Source organism: Camelus ferus, chromosome 5, assembly GCF_009834535.1.
Source record: "Camelus ferus isolate YT-003-E chromosome 5, BCGSAC_Cfer_1.0, whole genome shotgun sequence".
NCBI lineage: Eukaryota > Metazoa > Chordata > Mammalia > Artiodactyla > Camelidae > Camelus > Camelus ferus.
This window is the reverse complement of record NC_045700.1, coordinates 66,439,633-66,462,473: the sequence shown is the minus strand read 5'-3', so window position 1 is coordinate 66,462,473 and position 22,841 is coordinate 66,439,633. Positions and strand designations below refer to the sequence as shown.

General features: G+C 38.3%; 1 protein-coding gene across 1 annotated transcript in view; it reads left to right on the top strand.

Moving 5' to 3' along the window:
* ADAM23 (ADAM metallopeptidase domain 23) overlaps nt 1-21,850 on the top strand; it is a 157,203-nt gene extending 135,353 nt beyond the window's left edge. The window contains 3 exon segments of the mRNA XM_014557126.2: nt 10,802-10,892; nt 18,327-18,420; nt 18,806-21,850. Coding sequence (XP_014412612.2) covers nt 10,802-10,892; nt 18,327-18,375 — 140 coding nt within the window. The 3' untranslated portion in view covers nt 18,376-18,420; nt 18,806-21,850.
* Nucleotides 21,851-22,841: the final 991 nt, after the last annotated feature.

Here is a 22,841-nt window from a genome sequence, read left to right as displayed (position 1 = left end):
AACTGCAGTATTGTCCATATGGGAAACTATGACTTTGAAAGCATATGAAATGCCATAGACCTCAGTTCCTGAAGAGATTTAGGCTGATCCGCGTGCATGTGTCATGTTCAGTAGGAGTGGGTGTGTGTGTTAAAACACTTTTCATGCATTTGCTTAATATGCCCATGATATTAAAATTCTATAAGAATTGCAAGCACACCCTCACAGTCTATTTCTGTTCTCCTTCTATCTCTAAAAAGGAACCAATGCCACCTCTACATTTAGTCTTTCGTTACTTTAAAACTAGTACAAAGAATTCTCAGATCTACCTTCAGAACTTAGACTTAGAAAAGATTTAGGTTCTGACAAGAAAAGGAGAGATTCATTCTTTCCAAATTTTCTCTCCATAGCATGTCTGTGATTCCCTTAAAGATCTGGATGCTGTTTCCTCGAGTGATATGCAAAGATGACTGAACAGAGGAGCAGAAATCAATTGGCTTAGACTATGTCCTTTTGCATTAGGTAGGGCAGGGGGTTGTTAATTGTCTGATTCTATCTAGTCACCATTCCTTCACTCACGCATGCCTAGAAACTTACTTGGAGGCATAAAGCAAACAGCTATGTTCTGGAGAAGAGAATACTCACAGCTGCCTTTTGTTTTGCTTTCTCCCCATTTAATGTGGTGCTTTTCTTCATTATTGTCTAAAGGTAACTTCTTTGATCATTCAAATAATACGTGTTTCTTGTAGAAAATTTTGAAAGTGCAGAAAAGGTCAAAAAGAAGACTAAACTCAGTCAATCTCATAACTCAGAGGTAATCAATATTAGCATTCTGGTATGTTTCTTTCCTGTTGCATATTTTCTTTTTTTATTCTTAATGAAGACGGTAGAGTCATTTGAGTAAACCTACCCATCAGTTCTAAAATTGTTAAAATCCTCCTTAATCTCTAATAATCTTGATTCATTTGAAAAAAGCCATTAAGTGATATAAATGACGAATAGTTATTATTGTAAATTATCAGATTTCCAAAAAAGCCAAGCAATTTAAGAACAACTAAATAATAGCTATCTATAATGGTTATTTATATCTTCCCAGCCTCTAATGAAAACTCTGTTAATAAACCAGGAAAATGGGAAATGACAGAAATAAACATTTAAACATTTTGCTGTAGATTTTATAATTTTAATTTTGATATTCTGGTTAAAGGAAGATGGTAAGAGAGACACTATGTACTTTACTTCTGTTTTTCAGTCTAGATAGCAAATATTTATTGATTCTCTACTATTTAAAAGTCAGCACATCCTTGCACATAGTAGGCACTCAATAAACATCACATCCCTTCCCTTTGGGAATACGTAAAGGAAATGAAATGGCGCATGTTGGTGCTGATTTTCAGTTTATCAGTATCCATTTGTTGTAGTGCCTTGCTGAAGAGTAACAGATAATGAACTCAAAATATTGGAACAAGCAGTACCTCCTTGACTGTAGGTTCAGCACCCGTGTGAGGTGCCAAAGCTTTCCTCTATAACTTCTTGCTGTACATTCCCTCTTATGTTTGAATTGGTCTGGTTGGCACGTGCCTTACTGAGCGCAGTGTTTGGACCCTCCCTAAATGCTTGCCATATATAATGAGCAACACCCACAAGGATCTGACCTGTCATACTGTAGGTGAAGGTTTTTCTGTGTAGATACAGTGAGCAGGCATCAGAAAATACTTAGTTTTATTTCATTTCAATGTACTTCCTTGTTAAGAAGAAAAAAATTTAAGAAGCAAAATGAAAATGTTAAACATGAACATGGCCATAACAGATAAGTTGTACCCAACAGCATCCCCTTGGATCAAGATCAAATTAGTAAAAAGAAATAAAGGGGAATTCTGTGACTCTGTTTGCATTGATTTGAGGAAGTCAGAAATGAACCAGGGTGTTTTGGGTATTTCTTTCCTTTGAACTATAAGTTTCTGGAAGAATAAAGATTCAACCTCTCCATCTGGGTAGGGATGTAAGACACACGTGAAAGTATTGCCATTGAAGGCACTCTGCACTCGCTGAAGTTGTCCACTGTCGACCCACTGTTCAAAGCATGCTAGGTTATTTGCTCCTATTCTCGAATCAAAATTATTAAAAGACCAGAAATTGGTTCTCAAAGCAAAAACCACATGGGCAAAGCAAGGATCTTTTAAAAAAGATTTTGTATCACAAATTACTTCCTTCGTGTTTTCTCCATTGTCATTTATTTTACGTACAAAGACTCTTCTGATCCTTCTTCTCCAGACTTGTTTCCACTGAACTCCCTGAAACAAATTACTTTGTTTTGTTCTACAAGGGTAGGATATGTTTGAACTCAGTTTAAAAGACCTAGAATTTCCACCTGCTGTAGGGAGAGCCATGTCAAGTAACAGTAATTTTTGTGATGTGTAGGCATCTTTGCATGGTGCTTATTGTGGAATACAATGGAACTTTCCTCATTGGATGGTTTACAGCATCATTATGGAGGGAGGAGAGAAACTGGAACATATCAACATTGATACATGTAAGGGCAAAAGCTTTAGTCAGACCCTTTCATCATGACCAGAGTCACCAAATCAGAGCTAGAGAGGTCTTAGTGGCAATTCAGTTCAGAACCACTGTTTTACAAATAAGGAACCTAACTTCATTATCAGGGTTAATGGCTAGTTAGGCATCGAGTCAACAGTAAAACATAGATCACGGGATCTTAAGCCCCATGTTTTTTCACGTTATTGCACACTGCCTGAGTTAGAGCTGGGTGTTAAGTTATTCCGCTGTATCTGTAGCACAGTAATAAGTAGGAAGGGTGAAACAATAACCAAGTAATGATAACGCTTACTAGCTGATCCATTACTTGTCAAAGGAAGTATTATATTATTAACATTTAGCATCTTGAAAACAATTATTTCTAAGTCTTACTACCTTGAGGAGTGTTATTTAGTGTTTACATTTACCTTTTGCATATTTCTTTTTGTACACTTCCTTTGAAGTGCACGAATCTTTGATTTTGTAGTTCAGATGATTACGAGATGTTATGATTATCATATACAATTGTGTTCACGTGTAATTCACCTTGGTATGTTTCTCATTACCAATGGCCTTGTCAATAACTTAAAGATTTGCTAAGTTTAAAATTTTTTTGATAACTGTGAGTTTATTTTATATGAGTTCAGAAAAACTCCATGACTTTTTCACTGACAGCATAGCTGACTGAAATAATATTCTTGTATGAAATAATTTGGCTTTCATCCTTTGAGACATTTATCCCAGTGTATCCAGAAATGAACTTAATTTTTAAAATTTTATCAAAAAGAGTAAGCAGATCTGATTGTATGTCTAAATATTGAAATACAGGGCCAGATAAAATATCTGTTTGTCATGCTAATATTATACTCTAAAGCATAAAGAGTATATTTAGTATTTATTTCTAATCTTAAATTTTAGCAAAAAAAAAATTCTCTGCAGAAAGAACTTTGGTCTATAGAGTACAAATGATGGCTTTGATGGCTCCTGCCTTTGAAGTATTAAAGGGTGCAGGATTATACCCCCTTTTGGTTCATTGGAATCATACAGATGAAATTTTGCACCTTTTTGTTTCAGAAACTCTCTAAAAGTAAGAAAAGAAAAAAGCCAACCTCTCAGTTTCAAAAACACGATTTTAAAGTATCTGAAACATGACTTCTCTGTGCAAGAATTCTACATACAAAGCAGGAATTCTTAAGAAAAGGAGAAAATTCATAGTTCATTTCTTGATATTATATACATCTCAAAAATTCTATCTTTTAGCACGTATGACCCTAGATAGCAGGAACCAAGACTGCTACTACTTCTACTAATAATAATAAACCAACAAACAATAGAAATATGAAAACGTACTGCTAAGTAATGAACAATTTCCTCAAACAAGCTGTCAGGAAAGGTAAGTATGTTAAAGAGTTAGGGAGTAAAGTTAAGTTCCTACTAAGAAGACAGTGTTCTTAGCTAGAATCTGCAAGACTTTCAGGTTTGATAGGATGAAAAGAAAGCTAAGATCCATCATCAGCAAAAGAAAAATAAGGAGTATCATCAGCACAGTCCCTGAAACAACAAAAAAAAGGCATTTAGTAGTTAATGAATGAATGAATGAGTAAATGAATGAACAAATGCAGTTACATAATAAGTAAATTAGTACAGAAGTAAAACTAGATCATAGGCCCCAAAGGCCCAAGTTTTTTTTCTATGTGAAGGCAGATTCTTTGTAGCAGTGAAGAGCAGCGGAGACCTTGGTTTTCAAATGTGTCTCCTGTAAAAATCTGCCCACCTGTGATCCGCTCAGTGAGCTCAGGTCAGTTTGAAAACAGGTTGAAATCGCTACCTCCTGGAAGAGATAACCCTGCTAAGTGTCGTGGTAAAGAACCAAATAGCTTTTACATATATTTTCAGTATACCAGCCTTAAAAGCAGTGGGAGGAGGGGGAGGGTATAGCTTAGGGGTAGCATGCATGAGGTCCTGGGTTCTAATCCCAGAACCGCCATTAAATAAATACACAACTAAATAAACCTCATTACCTCCCCCCACCAAAGAAAACAAAACAAAAAATTAGTGGGAGGAAGGGAGAGCAAAGAGGGTAGAGGACACCTTCAAAGAAGCTCTCTTCCTGCTTCCTTTCATCTTGCTTTGGTGTCAGTTAACTGGAGGTAATTGTTCTGGCTCAGGGGAGATTACAGGCTGTAAATGTTTATCTTGAACACATATTTGAAGCATCCATAGAAATCTTGTTCCTCTGGTGGTTCCTTTTTTTTTTAAATTGAAGTATGGTTTCTGACACCTATATGATTGATTGCCTAATTTTCTTGATTCTGCAGTGAGAAATATATCCATAGCAAATACAAAAAGCCTTTTTAAATAGCTATTTTTATTAATCATTCATAGTTGTTATAAAATTAGCAAATCTCATTTAGCATTATGTTTTATAGGAGAGTGTGTGTTTCCTGTAATTTAGTACATACAGCTTATGTAAATGTTAAAGAGGGTATAGGACTCTCGTGTATTTTGGCTCTGAGGACAAATGCCTAAAACTTAAGCAAAAAAACAATTATAACATGATATCTCCTAGTTAATTTAGTATTCTAAAAGCAGTGACTTTCTAAGGTCTCAAGAAAAATGAGGCACTATCTGAAACACCTTTCATCTCAGTGTTGACTTGAACAGCTTGGATATCTGAGCTATTATTTATGTTGTTTCGAAGTATAATATTTGTCCTATTTGGAAAATATTATTTGTCATATTTGAAAAATATTACCACCTCCTTATGTGTTGGTCTTCTTTTCTTTCCCCTCAATGCTCTCCATAGACGTTCTGTTTTCTGTGGTGTTCCCCATCTTTTTTTCTTATTTAAGAACAACTCAGGGTGTGCTTAGTTAACGATAAAACTAGACTCACTCATATTATTCGCTCTGTGATAAAATGAAGTAATTGTACAGTTGTTCACCAGGATTAGAAATTTGTGGTTCTCTCTCTTCTTTGGGGGCAATACTTAGATCAACAAGCCCAACATTAAGCCTTAAAAAAATTGTGACTTTGAGTCGTCGTTCTTGTTTTGTTTTCCTGTGTCTCATAGCACACAATCTGTGTGAATGTAGCCTTGTTGAAGCCAATTTCTGTCTTCACTGGTAAAGTGATTGAAGCCAGTACTTTTGATTCACATAGAAATGTGAGATGAATTGCATATATGTCCACAGGTTTGCACGCACAGACACAGAGACACACTCAACCTTAAGTAACCTGCCTTCCTACTTTAACACTAAACTTCCTCTTGCCTGTGCAGAGAACGCTGGAGACCTGTGCTCATTGTAGGCCCACACTGCAATCTACAAAAACTATTCACAGAAGCCGTGTTGTGCAGGGATTGAGAGTCTCTACTCCCATCCACTACTGGGTGGTCTGAAGCAATTAATACAGTTTCCTGGAGACCCTAACTTTCTCTTAGTGTATAGTTTATACCCTGGACACTATAGACAAGAAACTAAGTGTCCCAATACTGTGGTAGAAACCCAAACATTGCAGATTATTTGAAATATTACTTTTCCAGGTAAAATAACATTCCAGGTAAAAAATGCATTTCATTTGAAAGATACTCTGTTTTAAATTTGTAAGGAATTTTCACAAAATTCAAATGACAAATCCTGAATTTAAAAAAAAATCTAGCTTCTTAGGCATGCATAGTTCACAGTTTGAGAAGTTATAGAAAGTATACTAATGGTTTATGACTTTCATAGCCAAAATACAGTTTTGCTGTTATGCAATTTAAATTACATTTTAATTTTAACTTACTCCTTGTGGGACCTATAACTCAAATTGGATTATTTACGTGTTTAAAGTCTTTATAAAAGATTATGTTTTTAAGTAGCGTTTGTGGAATTTGAAGATAAATTCTAAATCATCCTCAAATATTTGTAATGTGTATGTAGATCTTGATTTCAGATCTTAAAGCAACGATCTCAATATTCAACTGACTTTCAAAGCATTTCCTGGACAGATTCTGTTTTATGTTAGTGAAATCAGTGTGTAATTAATTTCCTTTGTTACCAAATCTCCGTTTTCCCTCCGCACAGTGAACATGGCCACAAGCAGGCTAATAGGTGCTGTGGCAGGCACCATTCTGGCCCTGGGGGTGATTTTTGGAGGCACAGGGTGGGGAATAGAGTAAGCATCTTTCTCAGTTTCAGAATGTTTCTGTTTGGTTCCCGGTGTGTGAGCTGACTCCCCATGTGTTGTCTCGTTGCTGCGTTCCCTGTGCTGGTGCCCCCTTGTGGTGTGATTTGGATGTGTTTGTGTCATGTGGTTTTCTTGTGCAGTGGAGAACCTTCTCCTGTCTGGAACAATGTGGGGCATAAACTAATCCTGGGGTGCTTCTGAGGTCTTCACAATGAAGGCAACGGTCCGAAAGCTTCCATTGCTCCTCCACTTGTAAAAGTAATTTTAAGATACAGACTTTTTTAAAAAAACCTATTTATTGACAAAAATGTTTTTATGTGAATGTTTTGTTAGGTTTCTTATAATGAATTTAATCCTCACCAGTCAAATAGAGTCACATATACAACTAGGAGTTATCAACAGTGGTAGCTTCTTTTAAAGAATTCAAATAATACTTAACTAATATTTTCTCCATTTATTTAGAGTAATATAGGAGGCTTCAGCTTAATTTTTTTAAAAAAGAAGTTTAGGATACTGCCTTTATTTTTTTTCTTATAAAATAGGTTTATTATTCAGATCAGAAGTTTACATAAATATTTGGGGAAAAGGGGCATTAAGAATTAAAAGATATTTTAGTGCAAACCTGTAGAACCTTAAGTGAACAGTTGCAGATTATCTAGTGGGTTTGTGTTAAAAATAGCCAGTGTATAAATCTATATATTGTGTGCCACTTGCTCTTTGAGCTCACATAGAAATACAGCTCGCCTGGCATTCTTATTTAGGTGGTTCTGTCCTTGATCCACATCCTCAGAACAGCTGTCAGTTCTCCAAGGCATATTGCTTTCATGAGATTGCTAATCTGTAGACTAGAAGATTATCCTGATTTTTTCCCCTCTAATTACAGAGAGAGCGTTTATAAGTAACATAAATACTTCTACACACGCTGTCTTCTCTGTTCAGTGTAGTGGTGGTAATACTTCACAGAGGCCCAGCAATGTATTACTAGTATCTTAAGGAGTCACCAGAAAGCGTCTATGCAACTTCTCCAAACCACAGCATGTTAACATCACACGTGTTCCTCCTGAATCCCATTAGATACAGCACGCAGATGCTCTTCTTACAGACCGGACCTGGGAGACCCTGGCACCGAGATGGCATTGAGAGGGGAGCAGGTCCCTAGGTCACACCTCATGTTGAAGATCACCTAACCCTTCTCTCTCCTGCACTGAAGGGCTCTGACTAGACTGGGATCTTCTAACTCACATCCTATCTATAGGATGAAGGACCATGAAGTTAGTCAACCCAGGGGAAGCTAGAAATACTGGAAAAGATATTTTATTTCTTCTTACTTATTAGAAAATGAAGTATATAACAGAGGCAAAACATTTAGAGAAAACAAGAACTTTGTCTTGTAAAATTTCACCTTGGATCTTTTGACTGGACTATATTCAGAAGCCACATTCCTTTCCCAGGAGAAATTCTATATATATAGTTATGTGAAATTCCTCCTTGAAGAAAGATTTTTTTTTCTAAAAATCATCCCATTTCCTTTTTTATATTATTTATTGACCATAAGCAAGGTACTAACTGAAGGGATGAATGTTAATAAATTTCCCTTGGAATCTTAGAGGTGGGCAAAATCCAAGGCCTTTGTTGTAAAGCATAGTCTTTGTTACCAGCATTTGTTTCATTCATTCCTTCCACTGTTGTTGGCTTGTGGCTAATTCTGGTTGTGACAGGTAAGTCTGTCTAAGTATATATATATGTTTTCTAAAAATAGATTTATTTATTTAGCTTGGTTTATGCACTCTTTTTGTCTATTAGTTTACTGATTTTTTTTCCCTTCAAATTCTAAATTTTGCCATAATTGCTCAAAACATAAATACAGCTTTTTAAAAATAAAATCCACATAGTACAATATAGCTGGTTTTAACACTTCTTAGTTCAGTGGAGAGCATTAATGTTCACTTAGTCACTGAGGATTCCACAGGATTTTTTGTTATTGCTGTTGTTGTTGTTTTGGTTTTGGATTCTTGCCTTTAGTTGATAATTGTAAATCAGGAATCATGTCTCATGGGTTATGTGTTGATTCTAATCCCAACCTCTGCTCTCTGAGCTAGTAAAGTGCAGATCATTTGTAAAGCACACAGAATGTGCACAGGAATACAAATTTTTTGAATGTTTGTTTCCAAATTCAATGCCTTATTAAAATGTAGGGAGGAAATACATCTCAATAGAATAATGTTCTTTTAGAGCAGGATTTAGCAATCTTCTGGAAAGTTGGTAAACTGTTTTGGCCTTGCAGGCCACAGGGTGTCTGTCATAGCCTCGTGCCTCTGCATGTAAACAAGTAAGCATGGCTGTGTTCCAATAAAATTTCTTTGCCCCCCCCCCAAAAGGCACCAGGGTCAAGTTCAGCCTGTGGGCTATAGTTTGCTGACCCTCGGTTTATAGCACAAGCTTTAGAATCAGGCAAATCTGTGTTCATATATTGCCTCCATCACTTATTAACTTCTAGAAACTTCTGTTTCTTCATCTAGTAAACAGGGATAATAAGAGTTCCTATCTCATGGCTTTTGTGAGGATCAGATGAGATAATATTTATTAAGGGTTTAGAACTGCACTCAGCACATGGTTAAGTGCTCGGTGTACAGCAGGTAACCTGCTTTTCTTTCTCTCATTATTGCTATTTATTATTATCGGTATGTCTCTAAAGGCCACTGAGGTTTGTGTTCCGTAGAAGCTCAGTGGTTCGCCTGTCACAGCCCAGGAGCCTGTGAAGACCACAGCCCCGAGATTCCCACTGACTGATCCTCCACCGCCCCAGTCACACCCACAGCTCTGGGTGGTCTGAGTAAAAATGTGCAATGCACACAATCTTAGTGCTGCTAGAAGTGGCATCCATTTATGTACACAGTTGAGGGCACTGATGTGAGCAGAAAAGAGAATATTTTTACACAGAAATGAATGTTTCCACAAACTCAGGATTTTAGGGGAACTGTCAAAATTGGCTGTGTTACTTCTGGAACAAGGATCGATAGTTAGGACTGAAAGTGTTTTGCTGATAGGGGCACTGTCCCTGTGTATTAGTATCCTGAAGGATGTGATACTTAGAATAATTCTTGTACTAAAGTTAATGTTACTTACATTTCAAAATATTTGGGGAGGAGGGTATAGCTCAGTGGTAGAGTTCATGCCTAGCATGCAGGAGGGTCCTTGGTTCAATCCCCAGTACCTCCACTAAAAAAATAAATAAACCTAATTACCTACCCCCCCACCCCCCCCCCCAAAAAAAGGAAGTTAAAAATACTGAGCTAAGGTGTTTCCCATGTGGGTGGAGAGGATTTACTATGCGTATCAACTCTTACTCAGACAATTGCTAGAAACTCCACTTTGCATTTTCTTTCTCGCTGTCCTTACTCTTTTTTGTTTGTTTATTTGTTTGTTTGTTTTTTCCTATCTCCAAGCCTCAAACTTCTCTTAAGTAATAGCTAGAAACTTGAAAGGTAGAGTCAGTCAAACCTAAGGAATCTTTTTCCCATTTCCCCAAAATTAACCCAAATGAATTTTTTACGTCCTTTATACCTTGTCTTTGGAACCCCACGTTGCTGTGTAAACACTGTAGAAGTCTGTGCAGGGAAGAGACATCTTTGAGAGCTTCAGAGTTAGATCTTTATTAGTAAACTTCTGACTTCAAAATTTGAACTGTCTCCAATGGGGGATAAAAAAAATTTAGCCTTCAGACAACTTTAGTGCTGCTTCAAGAGCACTTAAGTGGAATATTTTTCCTTCTTTTCTTGCCCTCACTGGCCAGTCAAATTCTTATGCATTTGTGTTTTTTATTTGCTCTTTTACGTGTTTGATGCGTGATACAGGGGAAGGGGAGGAGAAGAAAGAAAGTAATTTGCTTCAAATTCTACGCATGGTGAATGGAAGGGAACTTTTGTCAGCGGTGCAGAAACTTGAGATTTACAGACGTACAAATCCAAGTGGTAGCTGTCCACATGAAGGTGGTTTAAGTGTCTAGCAATCTTTTTACTCAGGGGATGTCCTTCCTGAAAGCGCTTACCTGCCTGTCCCTTGTGGTAACGAAAGTGGTTGGCTCATGTGACTTTCTTCCCATGATCCTTTGTCGCAGGTCCTAGTGCCACCAATCTCATAATAGGCTCCATCGCTGGTGCCATCCTGGTAGCAGCTATTGTCCTTGGGGGCACAGGATGGGGATTTAAGTAAGCACCGCCGCATGTCTTCTTCTTGGTGGCTCTCGCTCTTCTCTTTTCTGCTTACATAACCAAGTTTTGAGTTCCTGCTACCAGAGTTCGAGTGTTAACAGTACAACTGCTAAAAATGAATATTTTGATTCGGAAATGGGTCTGAAAAGAAGACACATGGAAACTCAAATATCAGCTTCAGGCAAGTGGGAAAATATGACCTGTAGAAGGCATTCCCATGTACCACTTTAAGGAGAACAAAGTAGAAGTTCTTTGACAAAAGACATTCCAGCTTTTAGAAGCGAGCATTTATTTATATGCAGATAATCAAGGAAACTAGGTCATTGGGAATAAGTGGATATAGATTCCTTGTGTCTGTTTAAAACTGGTTTATATTCCATTGACATTTTGAAGTTTTCACAACCTAAGTAATCATTTGCTCCGTGTTTTTTCACATGAAATAGACAGCTTTGTGATTTGAAAAACTTTTTTTAAAAATAAAAATGAATTTAAAAAAATATTTTCATTAATTCCCTAACCCACTGAATTAGAATTTCTCATTAGAATTCGAAATCTGTGGCTTTGTGACACTTAATATTTTCTAATGAACTGTCAATAGTGACATGAGTGGCAAGCCCCGTGTGTTTTCATAGGGACCTTTCAGTTTGGATTGTACATTGATCACCAAAGTCTGTTGTTTCAATAAACATGCCAGATAATCACAAACAAGCCTTACCTGTGGTCCAAATTTTTGAACCAAATTTATCCACTTTGGATTTTTTCATATCTTGGATTCATTGGATAATTGCTTTTTATGCCTTTTCATGCTGTGATCACTTGGTTATTGTGAGTTGTAGATAAGACCTCCTGTGCCAAATACTCCCAATAAGTTCAATTCCAGTTAGATTTCATGGAACAGGTTTAAGTGGGGAGTAAGACCGTTACCCAGACCGAAAACCCACTTTGCCTCCACCTAGTTTTTTAATAGAGGCAGCTTTTGGCCTGAATTATCTGGATAATCGCCTTAATTATGTATTTTATTTTGTATTTGGAATTCTGAATTCAATCTATTTAAGCTAGCTAAACTATAATTACTAGAAGCTGAATATGGAAGAAAAACAAACCAAAAGATGATTTAATAAAATTAAATTTTAAAATGTGATAAAATCAATTCAACATTTTCTGCTAATTTTGTTATGACATTAAGATGTAATGAGTAAGCCTACGAGTTTTGAATGACTTCAGCTTGGAAAGGTGTTATCGGATGGTACTTCTTTTCCACAGGGATATTTATAAACTTGAACTTGTCTGGTGAAACAGTAATTTTGGCATCAGAGTCTTTCAAAACCACAGAGACACACGAAATGGGCAACTCACAATTAAATTTCTCATCATGGTACTAACAAGATACTGCCCAGATGATAAGTCACTTATGTATAGTACCTAACAAAAGAATATACATTGGTTTGGGCTTGACCTAATTCCAGCAAAAACTTTTCTTAGTGTCTCATTATGGTGAAAAAGTCATCGTACATTACAGTAGTCCCATGATCTGTTATCATTCCATAATGCGCCTTGGAAATTTTTCATAAGTATGCTTCAAGAAAAGTAAACTTGGCTCATGCCCAAGCTTATGCCTCCTTGGTATTAGGAAACCTCAGTTTCAAAGGCCTCGGAGTGTACTGTGAGCATCTTTGCCATCCAGCCACATGCAATGACAGATGCATTTGGAGATGAGAGCACTGTTCTGTAGCAGGACCTCAAAACAGTGGCCTGGCCTAGCTCACAGCTTGAATTGCATGTTTCTTTGGGGAAAAATGAAAAAGCCTTTATCACTGTGTATATAAGTGGATTAGGCCCGTATGCTTTATTTATATCTGAGAGAGATGTCTAATCATCCGAAGAACAGAAAAAAAAGGTAGGGGAGAGATGGACACTTAGTGAGGTGAGAAACAACCTTTGTGGGAATGCCATGCAGACACGTGTGCAGCTGGGCTGTGTTGATACCCCATCCCCTGTCCCATGACCCTAATAATTCCCTTAAAGGAGAACATGATAGTGTGAAGTAAATATTTTCTGCCTTAAAACAAAGAAAAAAATGAAGACAGAATAATTCTTTTTTTTTTCCCCAAAGTTAGACTATGAGTTTTTTTTTTTAATTGAAGTATAGTCAGTTTACAATGTTGTGTTAATTTCTGGTGTACAGCATAGTGATTCAGTTATATATACAGATATATATATATTCCTTTTCATACTCTTTTTCATTATAGGTTATTGCAAGGTGTTGAATATAGTTTCCTGTACTATACACTAGGACCTTGCTGTTTATCTGTTTTATATATAGTAGTGTGTATCTACAAATCCCAAACTCCTAATTTATCTGCCCCCACTTTCCCCACTGGTAACCATAAGTTTGTTTAAGATAATAATTCTTGGACAGATCACTTTAGCAGCTTAAATTTGGAGAAACTGCCACTCTTCCTGGTGTTGGTTGCTCTGTGAGGATCTGTACTTTAGATTTTTAGATTTTAGACCTTTCCTTTAGATTTTAGTAGTAGCTATGTGGCTTGTATTCAACTTTAAATAACTACTTCTATCTTGCAATAAAAGGCCTTGGGTGCTGAATGATAAACCTTAGGTTTTCCGGCCATTTGGACAGTTTTGGAGATTATTAGTCTAGAGATGATTTGGAAGTGTAATTATTTGCCAGTTGAACTGAAACTTTGAGTTATTTCATTGAGTTCAGTGTAGAAATAGAAGAGGTCTTTAGAGTCAGAATCTGAAAATAGTTTGTAAAAATGACTGCTCTATATCCCTTTATTGGAAATCCCTCTTGAAATTAGGTTTTTATTGCTAGAAGAGGAATTAGCAAAGTAGTCTGAAGACTCTGAAGGTGCATAAACTTTTAGGTTAAAGAGAGTATACTAACTGCTCAGGGAAAGTACTGCATTTTCCTGATGTCACATTTCTTTCCATGTAACAGTCTGAGTAATGCAGACGTGGAAGAAGTACCACATCAAACGTGACAGGTTCAAGTATGAATGAGAAATACAGCTGTGCTCTGACTCCTGACACCGTCTACCATTCTTTATGGTTCTTTTTTTAAACCATATTTACCCAGAAATAGGTGATAAAGATGTAAGCATATGTGAGTGTGCATGCAGGTGTGAAAGTGTGCTCTTTTGTGTGTGTAAAGTGATCATGAAGCTTTATCACAACTGTTGTGATAAAATAATATGAATTTAGGTGGCTTCTTTTTAGCAGAACAGGAGTCTGAAACCTTTGTTTAATGCAAACAAGACTTCCATAAGCAACTCCTAAAAAGAAAAAAAAATGCTTTATTTGGTAGGTTATTCTCTTTAACACATTCTGACATATTGGGTAGTGTGGTAGGCACACCTTCGGAACTTCAGGTAATCTCATACTCCACAACTATGAGCACGCTAAGGGGTAATGTAGTCTATGAATTCTCAAACGTTAGGGTCTTAGAATTTTTCTCTGAGAGATCCGGCGAAAACTGAACACAGACCCTTGGCACTCCAATTTGTGCATATTTTCCCCATAACTGCATCTGTTTACACTCACCCCATGCACTTTTCTCTCCTTCCCTGCACGCTAAATAAAGCTATGAACTGCGGTGCAGAGGATTGCAAACCTCTGTCCTGACTGACCCTTGGAGACTCATGGCCCCTATTCGGTGTTGAATAATAATGCTCATCCATTAGGTTATTAGAGTTGTTGCTTTTCCTGGGCGTTGGAAAAGATCAAGTAGATGAAGGATCATTTTAGCAGCTCTTCTCTAAAGCTTAGGAAAAGTGACAAATATATTAAAAGAGAATTTCGTATCTCCATTTAAAAATGAACAAAATTGCTGTTATTAACTTGGACATGGCTGTTTACCTGAATTCCCTAAGCTTGAAGACAGGCACGTTGATGCGAGCAATATGGTCATTTACTCGCACATGAAGTCTGTCAACACCGTAGGTAATGATAGTAGAAAAGAGAGATCTTAGGTGATGGTAGAGAGAGAACTAGAAGGTAACGGTGACATAGTTTGTTGACAATTCATATCACAGGATTTCAGGATGAATACTGAGTTCTCTGATAATGTCTCAGTCTGTGGACCCTGTTGCCATGTCCCATTATCCCACTACCTGGTCTCTCTCCATGGGGTTTGGTAGCAGGTGTGGCCATCTTGGCCCGGCAGAGCTGCTCCTGGCATCAAACGTGCTCATTTAATAAGTGTGCAATTAAATATGTGGTGTCTCTCTATGAGAACTCACTTGGGTTACGAGTTCTTACTGAGCCTGACCTTGACTCTGGGAGATCCTCTTGGGCCTGTGTTCCTTTTCATTGGATGTGCTAAAGAGAAGATTGCTCAGGTACTCACACTAGATGAAATTTGGAGGGCCCTCTCTGGATGATCACAAGGAAAGTTAACTGAATTGTTTGACTGTCACATTGGATGAAATCTGAAAGGAACTTAATAATTGCCAGTTACATTTTCTCAAAAAAAAAAAGCAAACATTTTTCTTTTTTCTCTTTTTGCTTTTGATTTTTATAGAATTAGAAAATGGAATCAATTTTAGCTAGCTTTCCATGAGGAGGAGAACCAGGCTGCTGTGTATCTGAATTCCATGACCACATCCCTGTACAAAATAAGGGGCCGAATTCCCCTAGTACCTGCACTCCTGGCTCTCCTGGGTTAGGCTTTTTCTCACTCAAACCCAGCAGGTGGTGGTGATGCCGGGTTGGCCAGGAAGACTCAGTTCAGCTCCCTGACTCAACCCCCTGGGGAAATGAACTCAGTCGAAGGTAGCCAAGGAGAGGGGGTTGGGCAAGAGGTTATTGGTGGGCAGGCCATGACTCATCATGGAAAGATAAGAGGGTGATAGTGGTGGACATACAGATCTGAAGGCTTTACAGCTCCAAGATGGTTACTGTTCCCTGAAGAGCTTTGTTTTAATTTTGTACAGATGTATACATAATATAATATACATTGTAGACAGAAGGGCAGGTTTTTCAGAAGGAGTAAAAATTGATGAAAACTGGGTATTGACCATAAGCAGGGCTTATGGATTACACTAATATTTTATAATAGAAATACCTTGCAGGTTATGATGAGAAAGTTGCCTTCAGACTCTAGTGAGCAGAGGTAATCAGGGGAAGCAGTTGTGGGAGGGAAATAGCAAACCCCCACCCGTGATAGCTGCGCTTTCACATAAAGTAGAACAAAGAGACTTGCATGTAGAAAATTCAGGGCAGGCAGTCCTCAGCATACAGTGGCCCACAGTGGTTTTACGGTGTGTCCATGAGGAGCCCTCCAAGTCAGCCTGCTGCAGGAGTGTCCCTCTCTGTTCCTCCTCATGGGGCTCCACCTTCCCCCTGTTGGGACATGAGTGGAGGGAATACGGTCCTGGAACTCCTTATTGGTATTGAGTCCATTTTCCCATGGACAGGAGGCGGGGTTGGCCTCCTGGTCTGAGCTGGGAGCCCAGTCACACTGTAGAACACTGTTTCCATAAAAATGCCATCTAAGCTTCAAAACTGACTTTTAAAAGGAGCACTAGCTTTTGGACACTAGAGGTGGCCTGTGTGCCAGGCTGCAATGGGATTCTAGCTCTCCATTTAAAAATGAGCCCAATTGCCGTGATGACCTTGAACGTAGTGATTTATCTGACATTCCCTGAATGTGAATAAAGGAATTTAGATGTGGGCAGTATAGTCGTTTATATGCACAGCACTTGCAGACTTCCACATCCATTTTTGCTTTTTTTTTTTTTAAATTCACATCCATTTTAATTGGGGAGATAGTTTATTAGTTTAATGTTTCTTGTGAGTTCCAGCAATATGTATCTAAATAGATGGGGCTCCTGGTTCTTTGGGGCTATTTCACAAGGTCAGGTAGTCCCAGTTTTTTTCCCACCTGACTCGCAGGAGTGCGGTTCCTTCCAGGGCGGTGAGTGTGGGCAGAGGCGCAGGACCTGTGCTGTGAAGCACAGTAACTCAGTGACATACATTACAGGAGACTTCCCTTTTGTTCTCACCTCTCTTTCCTGGGCAGCATCAGCAATGCAGGCTTTTAAGAATACTGACTCAAATAGACTGTCCAGGGGCGGCGGGGTGGGGGGAGTGGAGAATGGTGAAAAGAGGAAAAGTAGGGCTGTTGCAAATAGTATTTGCATTACCTGTTGGGCCAGTGATCCACTGATCCACACGCTTTAGCCATTAATGAAGACGTCATCATGAAAATTTTAAAAAAGAAAAGGGAGATTTTCTTTAAAGATTTTTATATCTGCTATTTCAAAAGAGAAGCATCAAAGTGGTCATCTTGGAAAAAAAATAAGGACTTGGCAGGATGTCTTAATACATCTTTTGAGCTTTGGTGTTGTTTTTATTTTGAATTACCGATGGGGGAGGAGGAATCTACTGTAATCGTTTTGGTACTTAGGGCTGCCAGGATAGCCCCCAGCCTTGAGTGAGTGGGCAGGGGAATGAGGGATCTCAGCAGGGAGTCCTCGGTCTCCGGTCTTGCATGATGCCGCGGTGGCAGCAGCGTTGCACCCGCCCAGCGCACAGACTGAATGCATGAGCCCCCTTGCTTGATGCCCCACATGAAGCCAGACCATGGGGAGGTTGCAACCAACTTTTGTTGTTGCCTTGTAGTGTCTTGCTGGTTCTTTCTTTTCTCTTTTTAAACAAAGGAACTTCTTTTTAGGAGACTGGACACTGTGAGCAAAGCATTTTAACTTGCTTATTTCAACTGAGCTAAGCTGCTGCATTTGCTTAACTAACCCCGAGCCTGTGTCCATTCTCCTTTGAGTGTGCTGTCTGACTGTGCACTCTGGTTTTCAACTTTCTAGGTAAGAAAAACGCTTGTTCCAGAGTTAGGTAAGAGCTCACACCCCCAAGGCAGCAAGATACTGAATAAAGCAAAGGTTTTTTTTTTGTTTGTTTTGTTTTTGTTTTGTTTTGTTTTTTTCTGCCACTTTGGCAAAGGCTGATCCACTGATACAGAGCTCTTGAGTTCTGGAAGGAAGCAGCTACAAGACCTTCAGAATTTTTCTTAGTTCTCCTAAGAGCCCCCTAATTGGAAAAGCCTCACTGTAATAATTTACATCTGGTGAAAATTAGCCTTGTCATTTGCTTCTGAGATAGACAAATTGGGCTGCTGAGGCTTTCTGTGATTTACAGTGAACAACGTGAAGCTTCTCTTGAGCTTCACAAATGGCTATACACTGGCGGGGAGGTTGTAAAGCCATCCAAAAGGTTGAGCTCTTCTACGTTTTATTTCGAGTTATTTTGGAAAATCTGCCTTGGGGCGAGTTGATTACTTTGCTCTGGAACCAGCGTGGTTGTCATTATCATTACCCTTCTCTCGTCATGATCTGATTAATATTGTGGATTTTTCCCCTCTTCTGCATGCATCTTCCCTTTGACGCACTCTGGAAGAAATGTCAAGAAGAGGAGGTTCGACCCTACTCAGCAAGGCCCCATCTGAATCAGCGGCACCGGAGGAACAGCGTCTTGCACTGCTGGATTCTGGGTATGACATCCTTGCTGCATCGTTGCCGGAACTCTTAAGTCTGTCAACAAAAACATTGGGTGGTAATAACTACAGAACTGAAGTTGGGGTGACAGGGATGGGGTGAAAGAAAACTGTCCTTTCTGGAAATAATTTCAAAGAACCTTTCCCACCACCTGTCAATAAAAGGGGGGGGGGGAGACACTTATAAAAAGAACTATTTCAGAATCTTTTTTTTTTCTAACTAAAGGAAGAAGGAACAACACACACACAATTAAGTGCAATAAAAGAACCATTAAAAGATAGCAAATGATTTTTTTTCTTTCCTCAGCCTGTTGGCACTTAATATCTTCAGAATGATTTGGCATGATTTTTTTTTTCTTTTCCTACCAATGACACACTCCAGTGGCATGAAGATCTAATTTTCGAAAGGGTAAAATCTGCATGGCACATATACAACAAGCAGCTAGCAAGCCAATCCACAGCCAAACCTGCCGCTGAATCCCTACGGTGAAGATGACAGATGAACCCACGGAAGCTGCCTGGCCCCCCGCCCCCTAGTCTAGACCAGGCCACGAGGAACTCCACGCGCCTCTGCTCTTGTTGATTCACTTTCCCGTTGTCTTTTCTCCTGGACCAAGCATCCTCTGGAAATGGGAGCTGGAATTTGAACAATGATGCTATTGTATAGTTCTTTTATAAATGTAAATATGGAAATAAGAGATTTTGACACATCATTTTCACTTGTCCGTACTGAAATATTTCTCTTGTAAAGGTTCTCTGTAAATTTTTAGTTTAGTGTTTGCTCCCCATCTTTTTGGTTTCTTTCCTCTATTTCTTTCTGTCTCTGTCTCTGTCCTCTCTTGTTAACATTTTGTATAGTGATCCTTGGGTTTGCTTAAAGAAAAGACAGATGTAGCCACAGATGCTGGGAGTTTGGGCACAAAACTGATGCAGTGAAAAAATGAAATGCTTGAATGAAATGAAACGCTGGAAACCAAAAATAAATGAAAGGGTGGGGGACACAAAGAACAAAATACCCATATGAAAAACAAAAAAAAAATGTAAATGCAAATATATGTACCCACAAGTCTCTAAATTTTTTCTGATGTCATTATAAACGTATGTATATAATGTAAGAAAGTAGACACCCTCTCAAATTATCACAAAAGTGCCAAGCTCATGATTTTAGTTTTTGGTTTTGACAGTTTTCTTCCCCTGCCTTGAATGTGAAAGGAGGATAAACTTAAAGCCTTAAATCAAAAAATAATTTTTAAATGTTGAAAACTTGGGGAAAAGGATAAGCTTTCTGTTTTATTCATATCTATTATTGTCAATATTTCATTCATGCCTTCCACTTCCTGCCTCAATATATATATGGTAGATCCCCACAGTAAAAGCTGGTAATGGGGACAAAACAGTCATTACCTTCTTGTGAGCATTGTTCAAATAGGCTGTAATACTGTGTGTTGTGTTTCCAACAAACCAAAGTGTGTGGCTGGTCTGTGGAATGTTGCATTGGATTACAATGGGATTCTACCGTGTACAAATTCACCTCCTTCTTTCCCCTCCAGGCAGATTTGCAGGTGTAATCTGGGTTCCCAGGTCTCTCTGAATTTACTTCCCTTTCACTGACTTCCTGCATTTATGGTCAAGATAGCTTCCATTCAAGGGTCAAGCATATCTGCGTTAATAAAGAAATCTGGTCCCGGGTTTGTTTTGAATGAAAAAAACTTGAACATGATCCCTTCAGTGAGCATCCATCCAGAGACGAGTTTTACTGAAAGCCCCCAAGCCCACGTTCTCTAACGTCCTGTCTTTAGAAGCAGGACGTCCAATCGTACCACTCACTTCTTCATGGCAACCCAATTAGCTGCCAGATTGCGCATTAAGTTCTTTTTCAGTGAGAGTCATTAACATCAGTCTCATCACTTTTGCTTTGACTTTGCAAAGGATTATGTCCTAAAAATGTACTGTTTAAACAGTGAGGTTTTTTCTCCTAATTTATAATTGTGGAAGTATCGCAGTCATAGAGCAGAAACCTTAATTTCTTTATGCTGCAATAGAACCTGTAACATCTTAATCCTGTTGTTGCTGAGTCCTAGGTGCTACGCAGGTGTGCAGTTTTTTTCTAGAACTAGCTGTATGTTTATATTGTAATAAGAGGGCTATCTACAAGGTTTATCAGCCTCACTTGGCTTCATAAAACACAGGTTTTATGTGTTACATAAAACACATCTACCTAGCGGCAATGGCTCTTAGAGGAAGCTTGGCGGAAACTCAGATTACTCCACACCTCTTCCTGCCCCTACATCATCTTTGCCTCTCTGTTGCCAGGTCCTGTTCACTCGTGGGCACGTAGCTGCGGCTGAGTCCGCCATATACATTTCACTGCTGTTCCAGAGGCACCTCGGTGACTTAATAGATACAAAACCATGGCAGTACAAACAAGTTAAATCTCTATTGTTAATTTTTGAGCATTTCACAGACAACATTGTAAATGTGCGATGTTATGTTTTAAATCAGACCACAGTGGTCCCCAAATATTATGTACATATGACAAATGTCCATGTAACTTTTTGTTACACTGGCAATTTCATAGGTAACCAAACCTATGCTCCAATGTTAAATTATTGTGTGTATATGTAAAATGCACAAGCTTTAAGCTATGTGTGTATGAATGTGAAAGATAATGCAACCACACCAGTTGTGAACAATGGATTATAGTCATTTTTGGTGGTATTAGGTTATGTAGTTTCAAACTCTGCTGTGTTTTCTCTTGCCTGTGCCATTCCTTTGCTGATTTTTGTGGTGTGGATACACCTCTTTTATTCATTTGAGCTCAAAGCAAGCGTATCAACCGTTTAATGTTACCCGACAAGAGTTAGTGTTAAGTGATGACAGGTTCCCATTTCACCTGCTATAGCCTTTTGCTGCATTTATTAACGACACCTGGATGAGGAGACGTGCGCTGACTTCATTGCTCACCCTGGGATGCTGCATGAGCCCACCGAATTAGAGCTACTCCTACTAGATAAATGAGCAGTACACATAGGTGCATGATCTGAAACATGAATCACAGAGAGCTGTGGAGTTTTACCAAGTGGTATGTGTGTGTTTTTTGTCTTTGTTTTTCTTTTCTTTTTTTTTTTCCACTATGCAAAGATGGGAAATGCACAAACTTTTCAAAGACTAGTGTCTAAAGAAGTTTCCAAACAGTACTTGAACCCTTTCTTTAAAGTCATCTCATCATATTTGATAACCATTGTTGCTTCCATTGTTAATTTTCATTTTTACATGGTTTCCAGTTTTTTGAGTGCACAACCTGAAGTTTTGTGTGAAGTTAATAAATTCATTCATATCTTGTTGGCTGTCTGTTATGGATGGAGATTCCGTAGTCATTGTATGCATCTTTAGTCAAGTGTATATTAAAACTTCTGTTAACATTGAATGTTGTAGCTTTATCCTTTGATCATTTTTCTTAAACACTTTTTCTGTGTTCTCTTGTATTGTTGATTAAATGGCCATATGCCTGATATCATCAAGAGTTTTAGCACCGGTCTCTCATTCAAAAGCTCACTGAAAGTTTAATCAGTCAATGGAGCAAAATAAAATCTCTGATTCGTGATAAATATATTGCTGATTAGGATTCAGTTTCATTGGATTTATTGGAAGTGCTTTGCTTCTTATAAGTCAGGGGAAGAGACCACCTTAGGATCATACCATTATCATTTTTTTTCCCTTTAGAGTCTCTCTTCTAAGTTTATAGAGGGAATGGCTAGTAATCACAGCCACACTTTGACCTGGTACCATCAGAATCAAGCTAAAAAGAAATAGAAGTATTTGGTTATCTAAGTGGTATTATCAAAAACATCCAAAGGAAGATATTTCCTCACACCTTACATGGGATTAGTCATCACATAATATTCCTTCTTCATGAATGTCTGTCAGTGTCTCCTCTCCATCCCCACTGCCATGCTCTGATTTGGCCTCAGGAGCCACATGTGTGTCACAAGGATCTCCCGTGGATGTACTGCACTAACACAGAGAGATGCTGATCTGACCACATCATTCCTCTCACAGAGTTTGCAGAAGCTCTTCATTTCCTCTAGAGCAAAGTCCAGACTTAATTATGTGACCGTAAATGCTGGCTGTCTTTCTGACCTCGCCCTTGTTTATTTTTCTAGCCTTCATCAACTTATCCTCCCACACTCACCTGTTTATAGAGTTCGCCTCAAAGAGCCTCTTCTACCCAGGTCTGAACTCTTAGGTAAATTTTATGTCCAGTTATCATAATTCATTTGTGTCTGTGTCATTTCATGTGATAAAAGAAATATGGAAACATTTAAAATAACATGAATAGTATACTTTAAATAAGAAAGAATACTAGAGTGTAATTTATATTTGACTTTAAAGGCATTATCTGATTTTTATATGTTTTC